This window comes from Vulpes vulpes, chromosome 4 (assembly GCF_048418805.1).
Source record: "Vulpes vulpes isolate BD-2025 chromosome 4, VulVul3, whole genome shotgun sequence".
In the NCBI taxonomy this organism is placed as follows: domain Eukaryota; kingdom Metazoa; phylum Chordata; class Mammalia; order Carnivora; family Canidae; genus Vulpes; species Vulpes vulpes.
In genome coordinates, this window is record NC_132783.1 from 79589918 (window position 1) to 79608371 (window position 18454).

Below are 18454 nucleotides of genomic sequence, written 5' to 3' on the forward strand. Positions count from 1 at the left end.
GTCTATCATAAATAAATGAATAAATAAATAAAATAAAATAAAATAAAATAAAATATTGCCTAGTTTTAGCTGCTGTTACAAAATTGACCACACTTTCCAGTGAATGTCTATTGACTGCTTTGTGGTTTTCCTGTTCTTAGATCCATCAAAAAACCCTATTTGTTTCCTTCTACTTTTCCCTCTACACAGACGCCAGTAACAAATAGGTCTTTTGGTTCTTGTGGTTTTTTCATATTCAATTGTGTATTGGGATTTATGGGGATACCTTTTCACCTTGTTTTGTTGTAAATGTACGTGGATTGGTGTCTAGATTATTCCCTTTTTATGTAGGGATTCAGGAAGATCTAGAAAATACGCTCTATCACTATTTTCCAGAATCTCTGATTTATATGTTAACACAGATTTTTTTTTTCTCTTTAGAAGGCAGTTTCTTGTACTGGGAATCCCAAAAGAGAAAAGCAGAAGCCATAAGAGCTGCTATCTTCATTAGTAAATTTGAACTTTCTTTCCAGCCCTTATGGTTGGCATAATCACTAAAAGGAGTCATGGGAATTTTGCCCTTTTTCATCACAAAGTGTACACTTGATATATACATATTTTGCATGGCAGTTTAACATTACTTAAAATTTCAAATATGTAGGAAGAAGAAAGAAAACGTCAAGAGGAAATGGAACGCCAGCGGCGGGAAAGAAGATACATTTTGCCTGATGAACCAGCCATCATTGTACATCCAAACTGGGCTGCAAAAAGTGGAAAGTTTGACTGTAGCATTATGTCTTTGAGTGTACTTTTGGACTACAGATTAGAGGATAATAAAGAACATTCATTTGAGGTAATATTTTAAGTTCGGGATCTAAATATAAGGTACACACATTTTGATGGTTAATATAGCTCTTAAATCTCTTGGCTTTTTCATGGATTCTGTGTTTTTGTTTTTTTCCTGCAATTTATTAATTTTTTTTTATTTTTAAAGATTTTAATTATTTATTCATGAGAGACACACACAGAGAGAGAGAAGAGAGAGGCAGAGACACAGGCAGAGGAAGAAGCAGGCTCCATGTAGGGAGCCTGATCTGGGACTCGATCCTGGGTCTCCAGGATCACACCCTGGGCTGATGGCGGTGCTAAGCCGCTGAGCCACCCAGGCTGCCCCTGCAATTTATTTTTGAATAAAAAATAAATTTGCTTTTTTTCCCTGCAATTTATTTTTGAAGGTGGGGGGGTACACCAGCTGATTTTTCCTACAAGATTCATTTTTTGTGATTGCATTCCTGTAGTATCATTTAAATGTTACTCTGGCCTCTGTTTTTCCTGTAAATTGATAGTTGGATCTAAAGATTTTAATCAGGTTCTGATTTAATTATTATTTAAAAGAAATAATTCATAAGTAGTGGTGTGGTTTTTTTATCAGAATATCAGGAGACACATGATACATAATGTGTAATTGCCTGTTTGGGGAACGAGGTAATGCTTTATTATTTACTCTAGAATTAAAATACCATTCAGTGGGATTTAAAATTATACTTGGTGATTGATTGAGGTGGAAGATAAAATAATTGATGTTTATTTTTCAACTTGAATCTCTTTCTTTGTTACCATTATCATAGAACAGATTTACAACATGTAGTTTATTTTTCAAAATAATTGAATATTTTTATCCCTAAAGAAGTGATTGGTTCATTCTTTTAAAAAAGATGTAAACTATTCCAAAATAATAATTTCATAAAGATTTTATTTATTCATGAGAGAAACAGAGAAGCAGAGACATAGTCAGAGGGAAAAGCAGGCTCCATGCAGGAAGCCCAGTGTGGGACTCAGTCCCAGGACTCTGGGATTACGCCCTGAGCCAAAGGCATCCCACAACTGCTGAACCACGCAGGCGTGCCACAAATTCAATTTTAATACATTACATTATCCTTTATGATAAGGAAAATAGTCTGATTAAAATTTATTAAATACTCTGAATACACTGCCAAAGATTATGTATTTTATTCTATTTTTTAAGATTTTATTTATTCATGAGAGACAGAGAAAGACATAGACATAAGCAGAGGGAGAAGCAGGCTCCCTGTAATGAGCTTGATGAGGACTCGATACCAGGACCCTGGGATCACGACTTGAACCAAAGGCAGATGTTCAACCACTGAGCTACCCAGGTGCCCCAAAGGTTATGTATTTTAGAGCTGTGGTCAACCATTTCAAGTTCTGGACCCTTTGAATCTGTTGGAAATAGCCTTAGAAATAAAATTTTAAGATTTTTTTTTTTAAGTTTTCTTTTTAAATTTTTATTTATTTGAGAGCGAGAGTAGGAGTTGGCAGAGGGAGAGGGAAAATCTCAAGCAGACTTCCCACTGATAGAAGAGCCTGGGGAGCAAAGAGCCCAACACAGGGCTCAGTCTCATGATTCTCAGATCATAACCTGAGCTGAAATCAAGAGTCAGCTACTTTACCGAGCCACCCACCTGCCCTAAGATTTTTTTTTTCTTTTTTTTTTTTAAGATTTTATTTGGGGCAGCCCCGGTTGCCCAGTGGTTTAGCGCCGCCATGGTGTGATCCTGGAGACCCGAGATCAAGTCCCACGTCCAGCTCCCTGCATGGAGCCTGCTTCTCCCTGTGCCTCTCTCTCTTTCTCTCTCTCTGTCATAAATAAATAATTAAATAAGATCTTTAAAAAAAAATGTTTGTTTGTTCATGAGACAGAGAGGCAGAGACATACACAGAGAGAGAAGCAGACTCCTCACAAGGAGCCTGATGTGGGACTCAATTCCCAGACCTGGGATCCTGTCCTGAGCCAAAGGCAGGTGCTCCACTGCTGAACTACCCAGGCATCCCTAAGATTTTATTTTTAAGTAACCTCTATACCTGATTTGGGGTTCAAATTCAACACCCTGAGATCGAGGGTGGCATGTTCTAAGCCAGCCAGGCACCCTGTACTTAGAAATATTTATATAGAAAATTCAGTGTATAATTTTAGGTTCATGAGTATGTCATTGTCTGTGGATGCTTGCATAGTAATAATGCATGCTCCCTTCTTAGAATTCTCAGTTTGTGTCCCCTGCCTGAAATGCTTTTCTAGGTATCAATATGTCCCATTTCTTTGCCACTTTCAGGTCACTTTTCTTTTTCTTTCTTTCTTTCTTTCTTTCTTTCTTTCTTTCTTTCTTTCTTTCTTTCTTTTTTGCAATCTTTTTCTTTAAAGATTTTATTTATTTATTCATGAGAGACACACAGAGAGAGAGACAGAGACACAGGCAGAGGGAGAAGCAGGCCCCATGGAGGGAGCCCGACGTAGGACTTGATCCCTGGTCTCCAGGATCACACCCTGGGCCGAAGGCAGCGCTAAACCACTGAACCACCCGGCCTACCCGTGGGTCACTTTTCTGATGTCACTTAATCAGAGAGATCTTCTTTGACTACACTGCACTTTATTGTTATTCTGAGTTTATCCCCCCCCTTTTTTGTTAACATTTTATTTATTCATGAGAGACAGGCGGGGGCGGGGGGGTGCTGCAGAGACACAGGCAGAGGGAGAAGCAGGCTCCATGCACAGAGCCCGATGTGGGATTCAATCCTGGGACTCCAGGATCACGCCCTGGGCTGAAGGCAGGCACTAAACTGCTGAGCCACCAGGAATTCCCCCCCCCCCCCCTCCTTTTTTTTTCTTCTTAAAATTTTCTGGTGCTTTGGTTATCTTTTACTCTTCCCATTAGATCATTAGCACATTAGAGTCAGTATTTTTTTTTTTTTTTTAAGATTTTATTTATTTGAGAGAGAGAACCTGAGTGGGGTTGGAGAGGAGCAGGCTCCTCACTGAGCAGGGAGCCTATTCCAGGACAGGATCCCAGGACCCTGATACAGTGACCTGAGCTGAATGCAGCTGCTTAACTGACTGAGCCATCCATGCGCCCTTAGAGTTGATTTTTATCTTCTTCACTGCTGTATTCCCAATGCCTAGAACAATTGGTAGCATAGGAGGCATTTCAGAAAAACTCGTTGAGTAAATAAAAATATTTATCATGAAGATTAAATGCTGTGTAAAATAGAAATCCTTTTTTATACTGATTTCAAATTTTTTTGTGGTACAGTTTTGTTATTCTTTCTAAAATTTGGCCAAAAGTATGCTAAACATAAATTTATATCTTCAAGAGAGTTTTTTGAGTCTTTTGAAGATCTCAACATCATTGACATCAATTATTATCACTCTCTTGTTAGCGCATATTGTTAGATGTGGCGAGTCATTTGATAAATTATTATGCTGGATTTATTCAATTTTCTATTTAAGTTAGCTGAGTTACTGTTGGTATCTTTTTATAGGTTTCATTATTTGCAGAACTTTTCAACGAAATGCTTCAAAGAGATTTTGGTGTCAGAATATACAAATCATTATTATCTCTTCCTGAGAAAGAGGACAAAAAAGAAAAGGAAAAGAAAAGCAAAAAAGATGAGAGAAAAGATAAAAAAGAAGACAGAGATGATGAAACTGATGAGCCAAAACCCAAACGGAGAAAATCAGGCGATGATAAAGATAAAAAAGAAGATAGAGATGAAAGGAAGGTCTGTAATTATTTCTATTACATCAGCAACCTTATTTAGAAGTTTTCCTTTAGTCTTTAGAGTAACAAATGATGATGGATTCCATTGGATAGCAAAATATAAAGGCCAAACTAAAAGATTTTTGTGTATTATTAGAAATTTAATTTTTCAAATTAAGGCTATATAAATATCTAGAACCATTTTCTGGTAATTTGTTCCTTTTATTTTAAGGTGTACAGCATAGTGGTTTATTTACATATATTGTGAATGGTAGTTTACTTTTAAAATGTATTGGGTTTGGGTTTTTGTTTTTTTAAGATTTTATTCTTGAGAGAGGCAGAGATATAGGCAGAGGAGACGAAGCAGGCTTTCTGTGGGGAGCGCAACGCGGGGCTTGATCCCAGTAACCTGGGATCATGCTGTGAGCCCAAGGCAGACACTCAACTGCTGAGCCACTCAGGCATCCCCTAAAGTATATTGTTAAGAGAATTTTATAATATTCTATTTCAAGTAAATTTAATAAATTTATGTTTTTTTGTTTTGTTTTAATCGTTTAACGTTTGGTCAGATATTTTGCTTATTTTAAGGCATTTTAAATTACAGAAAGAAGATAAAAGAAAAGAGGATTCTAAAGATGATGATGAAACTGAAGAAGATAATAATCAAGATGAATATGATCCAATGGAAGCAGAAGAAGCTGAGGATGAAGAAGATGGTAAGATTCAAATTTACTTATTTCTCCTTAGGATGAAAAAATACATTTTTTGTTCGGTGACTTTGTATAATTGCAGTCTATAATTCTAATGTTCTTTCTTTTTTAGAATAGAAATAGTAAAATACGGTTTAGTAAAAATCTGTTTATATTGTTTTATTAATAGATGAGAGGATTTTTTTAAGGTAGAACATAGCATTTTATTTAGATCTTCACTAAACTGTTGGAATTGAGAACTAGACATATGTAATAAACCTCCAAAAATAGATCCTGAATGGCACTTTGTGCTTAAGGCGAGCAGTCCTAGAATGAGCATGTAATAAACAAGGGGCCTCTCTTTACCACACCAGCCAGGTCAGCTTTCTCCATGGTCAGCTGTACCAGTTCTGCCCTCTCTTCTGTTAACACTACCCAGAACCCCATATGTCTAACCCAGAGTTTTTTTGTAGGACACTGTGGGCTACCTGGGAATATTGGAAACATGTTAAAGGAACCATGGTGTTGAGGAGGAAAAAAATTTTTTAAGCTCCCATCTGAGGTGATAGCTTATCTGTACTTACACCCTACTGCAGAATACAATAGATAAGCAATTAAAAAATGTGCAAACGTGAAGGGATTTTGTCCTTTCCACCCAAAGTACTGCTCTCTGAAGGAAGCTGTTTTCTCTATAGCTACAACAGCTGTTCAGAAAGCTCATTGGACATGGTTTTGAAAATAAAACCGCTAGGGATCCCTGGGTGGCGCAGCGGTTTGGCGCCTGCCTTTGGCCCAGGGCACGATCCTGGAGACCCGGGATCGAATCCCACATCGGGCTCCCGGTGCATGGAGCCTGCTTCTCCCTCTGCCTATGTCTCTGCCTCTCTCTCTCTCTCTGTATGACTATCATAAATAAAATAATAATAATAAAAAAAAATATATTGAAAATAAAACCGCTAAAACTCTAGGAGGAATTACTCTGCGGTGTGGAGTACTCAATCCTTAAAAAAACAAACAAACAAACAAACTTCTATCAATATAAGTGCAACCTATAGACCTTTAAATACTGCCCTGTGATGTCTGTGTATGATAGAGGAGAGGATTGATTGATTGATTTTAAATAATCTCTACATACAACATCAGGGCATGGCCCTGGGATCCGGGAGCCTGCTTCTCCCTCCGCCTATGTCTCTGCCACCCCCCCCCCCCATATAAATAAATAAATCTTTAAAAATACATAAAAACTTCCTACTAGCTGATTTCCTTGCTTTTACTCCCTTCTCTAAAGTCTCTTCTCAACACAATTACCAGAATAACATTTGGAAAATTTAAGTCATTTATTTGATTTCTTTCATTTGTTCTTAGATTCTTTCAGTGGCTCTCCATTCCACTCTGTGTAAAAAAAGTCAGTGTTTCCAGTGACCTCTAATACTTTATCACATCAAGTCTCTAATTTTATCTCTTACCACTCTTTCTACTTGGCTTTCGCACCTAAGGCTTTGTGACTTTCTTGAACCCATTATGTATGCCCCTATATTAGGGCCATTCCTTCTGCATGGAAACTCTAAGAGATCTACCTTCCTGATGGTTTCAAATTTGAAGTTTTGTTCAGCAGTCACTTTCTCAGTGAGACCTGCTCTGCCCCCACTCTTATTTAAAATTGCAGTCTTCCCCACCAATACACATTCAGAATCCCTTCTTATTCTGCTCTACTCACAGAACTCAGAAGCTATTCTACTATACTACTTACTTATTTTATTTTCTGTTTTTTCCCACTTGAATACATATAAGCTCTTAATAAGGAAAAGAGTACTTTGGGGACCACCTAGCTGACTCAGTAGAGCATGTGACTCTTGATCTTGGAGTTATAAGTGTGAGCCCCACACTAGGTATAGAGATTACTTAAAAAAAAAAACAACAACATTTTTTTTGTATTTTTTTGAAGATTTTATTTACTCATGAGAGACAGAGACAGAGACACGGGCAGAGGGAGAAGCAGGCTCCACACAGGGAACCTAATGCCGAACTTGATCCCAGGACTCCAGGATCATGCCCCAAGCCAAAGGCAAACAAACAAAACACTCAACCGCTGAGCCACCCAAGCATCCCCAAAATTAATTTTTTTAAGAAAAAATTTTAAATAAAATCTTGAGAAAGAGGGGTTTTTATCTCCTTTTTGCTGATATATATGCAAGTTCCTGGAGCTGTCCAAATAGGCTTTAAATAGAAACTTGAACAAATATAAACAACAAAGCCAAATAGGGTGATCAATTATAGTTCTCATTTGGTTTCCCTGGTATTTCCAGTTGCTGCTTGCTTCAATATTTTCATAGTTTTCCTTTATTTCACCCACCATACTTTATATTTCATTACCCTCTCAAGTTACTTGAAGATCACGCTTTTTCAAATAAAGGTGATTTTTTAAAAAATGAAAACATAATGCCATTTCATGTCTAAAATCATGTTGTATCTTCTTAGTAATCAGGGGAGCATATTGCAATGAGTATTTTTTACCAATCAATTTGATAAAATGGTTGTTGTTGTTTTAAGATTTGTTTATTTGAGAGAGCAGGGGCAGGGCAGGATAAGAGAGAGTCTTAAGGGATGCCTGGGTGGCTTAGCAGTTGAACATCTGTCTTTGGCTCAGGGTGTGATCCCGGGGTACTGGATCGAGTCTTGCATCGCATCGGGCTCCCTATGGGGAGCCCGCCTCTCCCTCTACCTATGTCTGTGCCTCTCTCTCCATCTCTCTCATGAATAAATAAATAAAATCTTTAAAATAAGTAGAGTCTTAAGCAGGCTACCATAAGCGTGGACACTGATGCGGCGCTTGAGATGATAATCTAAGCTGAAACCACAAGTCACATGCTCAACTGACTGCCACCCAGCTGCCTCTTAACAAAAAGTTTTTAATAAAAGATGCAGTTTAACAATTGACAAGGTTAAATAGAAGAGTTATTTCTTATAGTCAGTTTAATTGGGGCACCTGGGTGGCTCAGTTGGTTAAGCATCTGTCTTTGGCTCAGGTCATGATTCCAGGACCTGTTGGGAAATCTGCTTCTCCCTCTCCCTTTCCCTCTGCTCATGCGCTCTCTCTCTCTTTCTCTCTCTCTTTCTCAAATAAAATCTTAAAAAAATGTTACACTTTTTCTGAACAGAAATTTGACAATGTTAATGTACTGTATCCTTTAAAATACCAACACAGGGCAGCCCAGGTGGCTCAGCGGTTTAGTGCCGCCTTCAGCCCAGGGCCTGATCCTGAAGACCCGGGATCGAGTCCCATGTCGGGCTCCCTGCATGGAGCCTGCTTCTCCTTCTGCCTGTGTCTCTGCCTCTCTTTCTCTGTGTGTGTGTCATGAATAAATAAATAAAATATTTTAAAAAATAAAATAAATAAAATAAAATACCAACACAGATGTTCATTCCATATTGTCTATACAAGCAAAAATCAGAATTGGTCTTAATATTAATTAATTAATTAATTTATTTATTTTTAAGATCTGTCTATTTTAGAGAGCAGGTTGGGGGGTGACAGAGAGGGGAACCTGATTTAGGGCTCTATCCTACAACCCCCACCAAGATCATGAGGGAGCCAAAATGAGAGTTGGATGCTTAACTGACTGAGCCACCCAGGTGCTCCTGTCTTAATATTTAATAATAGAGAATTATTTAAATATATTTTGCTGTAGACATGCAATTAAATTCTGTGCAGCCCTTGAAGAAACTGTTGGAGGATTAATGACATGGAAAAAGATTACAAAGTAGTTTTTTATATAGATAGCATGTTCCTTTATTTTTTTTTAAAGATTTTATTTATCTTAGAGAGCATGAGTCAGGGTAGTAGCAGAGGAAGAAGAGACTCCTCAGTGAGCGGAGAACCTGATGTGGGACTCAATCCAGAACCCTGGGATCATGACCTGAGCCAAAGGCAGATGCTTAACCAACTGAGTCACCCAGGAGCCCCAGGAGCCTGTTCCTTTAAATGTGTTTCATGTGGATAGTTGTGTTGGGGAAAAAAAAAAATCTATGTTCCAAGAGAGATAAAGTCTTGAAAATAACAGCTTTCAAGTTGAACTCACATAAGGTGGATCATGTCTATAAAACGTTAATAAAGGAAAGGAAGGGATCCCTGGGTGGCGCAGTGGTTTGGCGCTTGCCTTTGGCCCAGGGCGTGATCTTGGAGACCCGGGATCGAATCCCACATCGGGCTCCCGGTGCATGGAGCCTGCTTCTCCCTCTGCCTATGTCTCTGCCTCTCTCTCTCTCTCTGCGTGTGACTATCATAAATACATTTTAAAAAAAAATAAAAAATAAAAAAAAAATAAAGGAAAGGAATTTAACCTTTGTTTAATATATGGTATACTCAATAAAAATAACTTGTAATTATAATTCTACTCAGAGGCTGTTGTTTTCTCTATTTTTGTAATGGAAGAAACAGGCTCTTAGCATTAATTAATGCTAAATTAATTTATCTACAATAATAAATCTATAGTGCAGCTGAACTATTCTATATTATAGCATATATGAGAAAAATCCATTCCAAGGACACAATTTTTTTAACCGTTTAAGTGCCGATACATACTACAAAATTCACTGCTTTTATTTTATTTTATTTATTCGTGAGAGATACAGAAGTAGAGACATAGGCAGAGGGAGAAGCAGGGTCCCTGCAGAAAACTGGATGTGGAGCTTGATCCCAGGACCCCGAGATCACGCCCTGAGTTGAAGGCAGACACTCAACCACTGAGACCCCCAGGCGTCCCAAAATTCACTACTTTTAAATGTGCAACTTACTCATTCTTAATAACTTTATAGATTTATTAAACCATCACCACAGTCCAGCTTTAGACCACTTGCCTATTTCCCTTTTACAAAAATGGCTTTATTGAGACACAGTTCCATACTATATAACTTACTCATTTAGAAGTGTACAATTCTGGGAACCTGGCTGGCTTAGTCAGAAGATCATGCAACTCTTGATCTTTGGGTTGTGGATTTGAGCCCCATGTTGGGTGTAGAGATCATTTAAAGTCTTAATGAATAAATGAAAAACATTAAAAAGAAAATGATTTATCCAGGTTCCCATCTTTAAACATGGAATAGATACGTTAATAAAGTAAAATTTTTTCCTCCTTCTAGTGTCTCTATGCATTTCTTCCTTTTCTTCTTTATAATTCATTTCTGGGGTGTCTGAATGGCTCAGTCAGTTATGCAGCCAACTCTTAAACTTTTTTTTTTTTTAAAGACTTTATTCATGAGAGGCAGAGAGAGAGAGAGAGAGGCAGAGACACAGGCAGAGGGAAAAGCAGGCTCCATGCAGGGAGCCTGATATGGGACTCGATCCTGGGTCTCCAGGATCACGCCCTGGGCCAAAGGCGAGCACCAATCTGCTGGGCCACCAGGGCTGCCCCTATGCAGCCAACTCGTAATTTCAGCTCAGGTCATGATTCTCAGATTTGTGAGATTAAGCCCCACATTGGGCTCCGTGCTTAGTTGGGAGTCTGCTTGAGATTCTCTGAATCCCTTTTCCTCTGCTTCTCCTCCCATCTTCTCGTTCTCCCTTTCCTCTCCCCCTCCTCTCTAAAAAAGAAAAACAAAAAAACAAAACTATAATTCTTTTTTTTTTAAGATTTTATTTTATTTATTCATGAGAGACACAGAGCGAGAGAGAGAGGCAGAGACATAGGCAGAGGAAAAGCAGGCTCCATGCAGGGAGCCCAACGTGGGACTTGATCCCTGGTCTCCAGGATCACACCCGGGGCTGCAGGCGGTGCTAAACTGCCTTTTTTTTTTTTTTTTTTTTTTTTTTTTTAAATGATAGTCACACACAGAGAGAGAGGCAGAGACACAGGCAGAGGGAGAAGCAGGCTCCATGCACCGGGAGCCCGACGTGGGATTTGATCCCGGGTCTCCAGGATCGCGCCCTGGGCCAAAGGCAGGCGCCAAACCGCTGCACCACCCAGGAATCCCCCCACCCTTTTTTTTTACTATTTTATTTTTCAGTAATCTCTACACGTAATGTGGGGCTAAAATTTACAATCCTAAAATCAAGAGTCACATGCTCTACTGACTGAGCCAGCCAGCACCCCATTAAAGTCCAAACCATTTTTATTCATATGCTATTTCTTTCCATTGTGTCTTTTGAAAACTGATCAGTAATAGAAAACTATTTTTATGTCTACAGTAATAGAAAATATCTATATTAATGAGTATTTTGTTGCTGTTGTGTTGCTTTTATAGATCGAGATGAGGAAGAAATAAACAAACGAGATGACAAAAGAGATATCAACAGGTATTGCAAGGAGAGGCCCTCTAAAGATAAGGTATCTATTGAGTACTCTATTCTTTATAATATAATAATTTCCATTTTTCATACAATCCAGGCTTCTAGGCATAACATAGTTACGAAGTTTAAGTCCTTGTATATCTATATATTACCACTCAGTGCAAAATTCAGCCAATTATTTTTTGATATTTGTGCTTACATTAGATAAGCAATATGTCTTATTCCTTTCTCTGATATATATAAACCAGATCAATTCATTTTAACTTGTAAGATAAGGTAAAGGTCATTCCATGTTTTTGTTGTATGAACACTGTCAATTTCTCACATTTCAGGGGTAAAGATTATGTGCTATTATCTTCCACATTTTCTTTAGGAAAAAGAAAAGACTCAAATGATCACTATTAACAGGGATCTGTTAATGGCATTTGTTTATTTTGATCAAAGCCATTGTGGTTATCTTCTTGAAAAGGATTTGGAAGAAATACTTTATACTCTTGGACTACATCTTTCTCGGGCTCAGGTAATCTGTCTTATGAATGTTTAAAATGAAAATTAACTATCTTTTCAATCTTCTTGAAATATAAGAGTAATACGAGCTAATAGTGATATAGTCAAGAAATACTGAAATGTGTAAAATTTAAAAAAATAGAAGTCCCCTCCAAAGTTATATTTTCCTGGCCTCATGTAATCTTCTAGATCTTTTTGTAAGTAACTCATATGTGTGTATATGTGACATTTTGTATAAGGATGTATAATATATGTGTATAAATATATATATAAAATCATTTTATACATTACAGATAACTTATTTCTTTTTTCTTTTTATTTATTTATTTATTTATTTTATTCATGAGAGGCAGAGACACAGAGGGAGGGAGAAGCAGACTCCATGCAGGGACCCTGATGTGGTACTTGGTCCCAGAACTCCAGGATCACCCCTGGGAGGAAGGCAGGTGCTCAACTGCTGAACCACCCAGGCATCCCTCTTTTTATTTATTTAAAGATTTTACTTCTAAGTAATCTCTACACCCGGTGTGGGGCTCGAACATAAATCCCCAGGGTCCCATGCTGTACCAACTGAACTGGCTGGTGCCTTTGGAGTTTTTTTCATTTAACAATATATAATCAGTCTACCATGAAAATAGAAACCCACTTTGTTCTTTTTATGACTGTAAAGCATTCTGTAATATAGATGTACCATAATTGCCTAGAATAGTCTCAGTTGCCAGGCAGTTTCTTCTTTTTTTTTTTTTTTTTTTTCTTCAGTTTTTTTTTTCCAGTTTTTTGGTTTTTGAAAATTTTATTTATTCATGAGAGACACAGAGAGAGGGGGCCTGGCTTCCTGCAGGGAACCTGATACGGGACTCTATTCCAGGACGTGAGGATCATGACCTGACTGGTCAACAACTGAGCTACCCAGGTGCCTCTAGGCAGTTTTCATTTTTTATAATTATAGATTATGCCGTAATAAATATCTTTGTACATACACCATTTTTATAAAGATTTATTTGAGAGAGCGAGTGTGCACACAAAGGGATGTGGAAAGGGTCAGAATGGAAGAATCTTTTAAGCAGACTCCATAACTGAATGTGGAGCCCCGTGTGGGGTTTGATATCCAGACCCTGAGATTACAGCCTGAGCTGAAAGCAAAAATTGGAGGTTTAGGGATGCCGGGGTGGCTCAGCAATTGAGCCATCTGCCTTTGGCTCAGGGCGTGATCCTGGAGTTCTGGGATCGAGTTCCACATCGGCTCCCTGCATAGAGCCTGCTTCTCCCTTTGCCTATGTGTCTGCCTCTCTCTGTGTCTTTCATGAATGAATAAATAAAATCTTTTTTTTTCTTTTTTTTTTTTTTTGAATAAATATAATCTTTAAAAAAAAAAAAAGGATGTTTAACCAACTTTGCCATCCAGGGTCCCCCTTCCCACCTCTCTTTTCAAAGTAGGTTCCAAGCCCAGTGTGGGGCTTGAATTCACAACCCTGAGATTTAGAATCACATGCTCTTCCAACTAAGCCAAGCAGTACATATACCTTAATCTATGCATTAGTGTTTCTATCAGCGTTATGTGGTTTTTACTAACAAAAATTTTTTCAAGTGATAATTTGGATTTTAGGTTTTATTTATTTATTTTAAAGATTTTATTTATTCATGAGAGACACACATAGAGAGAGAGGCAGAGACACAGGCAGAGGGAGAAGCAGGCTCCATGCAGGGAGCCTGATGTGGGACTCGATCCTGGGGTCTCCAGGATCAGGCCCTGGGCTGAAGGCGGCACTAAACTGCTGAGCCACCCAGGCTGCCCAGAGAAGACAGTTTAAAAAAAAAAATCACAAGGAGGGCACCTGGGTGGCTAGTCGGTTAAACCTCTGCCTTTGGCTCAGTTCATGACCCTCAGTGCCCTAGGATCCAGCCCTGAGTTGGGCTCCCTGCTCAGCAAGGAGTCTGCTTCTCCCTGCTCATGCTCTTTCTCTCCCTTAAATAAATGAAAAAAAAAAAAGAAAAGAAAATATGAAAAATCTTTAAAAAAAAAAAAATGTGCCACCTGGGTGGCTCAGTTGGTTAAAGCCTTCAGCTCTTGATTTCAGCTCAGAGCATGATCTTAGTATTAGTAGATTAAACACAGGCTCCGTGCTTAATGGGGAGTTGATTGAGATTCTTACCTTCCTATACCTCTCCTCCCATTTGTGTGTGCACGCACACTTGCTCTCTTTCAAATAAAATAAAATATTGTATTTATTTATACATGAGAGACACAGAGAGTCAGAGAAATAGGCAGAGCATGAAGTAGGCTGTATGCAGGGAGCCCAATGCGGGACTCAATCCCAGGACCCTAGGACCCTGGGATCACAATCTGAGCCAAAGGTAGACATTAAACCACTGAGCCATCAGGCACCCCAAATAAAATCTTTTAAAACAGCCCACAAGTGTTCTTGAGTGGGAAAGTATACCTGAGAATATAGATGCCATTGTTCATCACATGTGAAAATTAGAACACAGTTAAGGAGAATCAAAAATGTATTCTCATTTTATACTTGTTTATTTGCTTGCATAACAGGTAAAGAAGCTTCTTAATAAAGTAGTACTCCGTGAATCTTGCTTTTACCGGAAATTAACAGACACCTCAAAAGATGAAGAAAACCATGAAGAATCTGAAGCATTGCAGGAAGATATGCTAGGTTTGAGTATATTATTCTTAGGTTGTGTTATTTTTATTATAATTATTAAAAAAGAATAATAAAATAGTGATCTTTTCTTTTATAGGGAACAGGCTGTTACTTCCAACACCAACAGTAAAACAAGAATCAAAGGATGTGGAAGAAAATGTTGGTCTTATCGTGTACAATGGTGCCATGGTAGATGTAGGAAGCCTCTTGCAAAAGTTGGAAAAGAGTGAAAAAGTAAGAGCTGAAGTAGAACAAAAGCTGCAGTTGCTAGAAGAAAAAACGGGTAAGGAACAGCATTGGGTATTTTGGTACTTTGAAAAGCCTGTTGGAATATATAATTGTACACACTTATACATACCTGTGTACACATATCCATACATTGCATTTTAGTCTAGGCACATAATGCAACTTACTTTTGACCATTAAAAACTATAAAATTGCTTAGCTTTATAAGAATTAATCTTAGATTTTCATGTGAATTCTTAGATTCCTCACTTGTTCTTTTGCACTTTTTAAATCCTCCCTAGATCTACTTAGTTGTCAGTTTCTGCTTTTTCTAATCCATATACTCATCTAAAAATGGAACCTGGGTTTAGAAGTAATACTTGGGTAAAACTTAATTTAAATGAAGTAAGTATTGCATCATGCTTTTTAACTGTGACATTTGTGGCTATTTTGGGGAATAACTTTTTTATTGTCCTTAAAATTTCTTTTTAAGATTTACTTATTTTAGAGAGCGCACACAAGTGGGGGGAGGGAGAGAAAGAAAGAATGATAGAGCAGACTTCTGCTGAGCACAGACCCCAATGCAGAGTTCAGTCCCAGGACCCTGAGATCATGACCTGAGCCAAAATAAAGAGCCAGCCACTTAACCTACTAAGCCACCCAGGCACTGCTTCCTTAAATATTTGGTAATCTAAAAGTTAGAGATTTTAAAGGGGTAAAATGGTGAATTTCATTTTTTTAAACAGATGAAGATGAAAAAACCATATTAAATTTGGAAAATTCCAACAAGAGCCTCTCAGGTGAACTCAGAGAAGTTAAAAAGGACTTCAGTCAGTTGCAAGAAAACTTAAAGATTTCAGAAAACATGAATTTGCAGTTTGAAAACCAACTCAATAAGACAATCAGAAACTTATCTACAGTAATGGATGAAATCCACACTGTTCTGAAGAAGGTTAGCAATTTTGTAGTTTCATTTTTCAGTTTATTTTAACTTTTAAATCTGTTTGGAAATTTTAATGTCTTTAATCTCTTAGTTGTTTTTCTCAGAGCAAATAGTAGTATTCTGTCCTTTGTCAGATTAATCAAAAGAAATTTCCAAAAGATTATATTTTTTGAGAATTTAGTTGGAATGTCAACATGGTTTATGTATTGTAGACTTAAAGCAAATTTTGTTTGCATTTTTTTAGAACTATAGAGTGAATTGAATTTGAGGGAAATAAAAGCATTTCCTTTTTTTTTTTTAAGATTTTATTTATTTATTTATTTTTAAATTTTTATTTATTTATGATAGTCCCACACACACAGAGAGAGAGAGAGAGAGAGAGAGGCAGAGACATAGGCAGAGGGAGAAGCAGGCTCCATGCACCGGGAGCCCGATGTGGGGTTTGATCCCGGGTCTCCAGGATCGCGCCCTGGGCCAAAGGCAGGCACTAAACTGCTGCTCCACCCAGGGATCCCAGATTTTTTTTATTTATTCATGAGAGAGAGAGGCAGAGACACAGGCAGAGGGAGAAGCAGGCTCCATGCACCGGGAGCCCGATACAGGACTCTATCCTGGGGCCCCTGGATCACGCCCTGGGCCAAAGGCAGGCACTAAACCGCTGAGCCACCAGGGATGCCCGCATTTACTTCTTTTAAACCTATTTATTGTTGGGCAGAGTTAAGAAATTCTTTGGCACTATCAAATTCAATTTATTAGTTTTTTAAAAGATAGTATTTATTTATTTATTTGAGAGAGAAGAAAAAGAGGATAAGCAGGAGAAGGAGAAGTAGGCTTTCTGTGAACAGGTAGCCCAATGTGGGGCCCCATCCCAGGACCCTGAGATTAGGGCCTCAGATGAAGGCAGACACTTAACATATGGAGCCACCGAGGTGCCTCACTATTTTTTGTCACTAACAAAACAAATCTGGGGATCCCTGGGTGGCGCAGCGGTTTGGCGCCTGCCTTTGGCCCAGGGCGTGATCCTGGATACCCGGGATCGAATCCCACGTCAGGCTCCCAGTGCAGGGAGCCTGCTTCTCCCTCTGCCTGTGTCTCTGCCCCTCCCTCTCTCTCTCTCTCTCTCCCTCATAAATAAATAAATAAATAAATAAATAAATAAATAAATAATAAATAATAAATAAATAAATAAGAAATCTGTAACTCCATGCCATTATAAACTAACTCGATTAATTGAGACCTTCTACATCCTCAGTCTACTCAGAACAAGGAGTGAAAAATTTTACTATTGTGCAGGGAACTATTGTTCCTTGGGACCTCTCATTTCTCAGGACTTAAATAGCTTTCTCAAATACTAGAAACTGTTCTGCATAGAATTGAGAGGTTCTTTTCTAGTTTCCCAGTGTCAGTTTTTTATAGATGGCAAAGTGAGCTATCTGGAGAGTCTGTTGACTGTCTATTTTTAAACTTATATTTAAGAGAATCTAATACAATACACTTTTCCCTTGTCTGTTGTGTTGCAGGATAATGTCAAGAATGAAGATAAAGATCAGAAATCCAAGGAGAATGGTGCAAGTGTATGATAAAATACGTGTAGTGATGAGGAATGGTGTTAAATAATGTAATATATAAAATCATGATACAAGAATGTTTGAAAGTGATGCATGTTTGATTTTAGTAGTATAAATATGTTAGTTCAAATGATGTATAAAGTTTTATGAATGTGAAGAGTCTGCTTTTGAAAATTGCTTGTAATTCCTGGCATTCAAATTATTAAACACTCCTTGAGTGAAATAATTTTGCATTGCAAAATGTTTTAGGATGAACTTTGTTATAGTTTTAACCCCAATAAAGTTCATCAGTTTAATTGATAGTAGTATTTAATTACCAAATGTCTTTTATTAAAATACTTAGAAAATTGCAGTTTTATTTATAGAATTATCATTATTAGGTTTTTATAAAAATTTTTTAGTCTTTTAAAATTTCAGTATAAATCATAAAATAGCATGCTGCTTAATTTTTTGCAAGTTTTTTGAATCAGACTTTTTTACTTGTCTTAAAAAAAATCCCCTCTAATTATCAGTCTCTAAACTATTCATTAAAAATTCAAGTCATCCAAAAGATAGTACACCAAAAACTAAGAAAGTAAGACAATTATCATTGTTATTATATATGTTAGACTTTGCAAAAAAAACAAATAGTACTAATGTTAATGTTACTGCTTTCATTTAATTGTTCTACTTTCCCAAAATAGCACCTATATTATAATTTTGAGGGTTTTTAAAAATGCAGTATATGTCAAATGTACAGTTTAGCACCAGCCAGTAGATGTCAGTATGATGTCTTAAGTTAAGCCTTCTTTAATTAAAAATAATTTTTTTATTAGTGTGTGTACTTCCTTCAGAATTTTAGTGAATACTTGAGAGTTGATTAACTGTTGAGTAAAAAGGGTAGAAAACATGATATACTCTAAAAGTAAGTGGTTCTCAACAGGGGGTGAACTTGCCCCAGAGGACATTTAGCAATGTCTGGAGACACTTCTCACAACTGGGTGAGTGAATGCTATGGCATCTAGTTTTCAGAGGCCAAGGATGTTGCTAAACATTTTACGGTGCATA

General features: G+C 37.6%; 1 protein-coding gene across 9 annotated transcripts in view; it reads left to right on the plus strand.

Moving 5' to 3' along the window:
* Positions 1 to 18221, plus strand: part of CCAR1 (cell division cycle and apoptosis regulator 1) — a 61577-nt gene extending 43356 nt beyond the window's left edge. For all 9 annotated transcript variants that reach the window (XM_072756198.1, XM_026003660.2, XM_072756197.1 and 6 more), the window contains 9 exons: positions 641 to 832; positions 4315 to 4554; positions 5137 to 5248; positions 11462 to 11544; positions 11881 to 12027; positions 14563 to 14683; positions 14769 to 14954; positions 15643 to 15848; positions 17360 to 18221. In XM_072756198.1, coding sequence (XP_072612299.1) covers positions 641 to 832; positions 4315 to 4554; positions 5137 to 5248; positions 11462 to 11544; positions 11881 to 12027; positions 14563 to 14683; positions 14769 to 14954; positions 15643 to 15848; positions 17360 to 17419 — 1347 coding nt within the window. In that variant the 3' untranslated portion in view covers positions 17420 to 18221. The remainder of the gene's footprint in view (positions 1 to 640; positions 833 to 4314; positions 4555 to 5136; positions 5249 to 11461; positions 11545 to 11880; positions 12028 to 14562; positions 14684 to 14768; positions 14955 to 15642; positions 15849 to 17359) is intronic.
* The last annotated feature ends 233 nt before the right edge of the window (positions 18222 to 18454 follow it).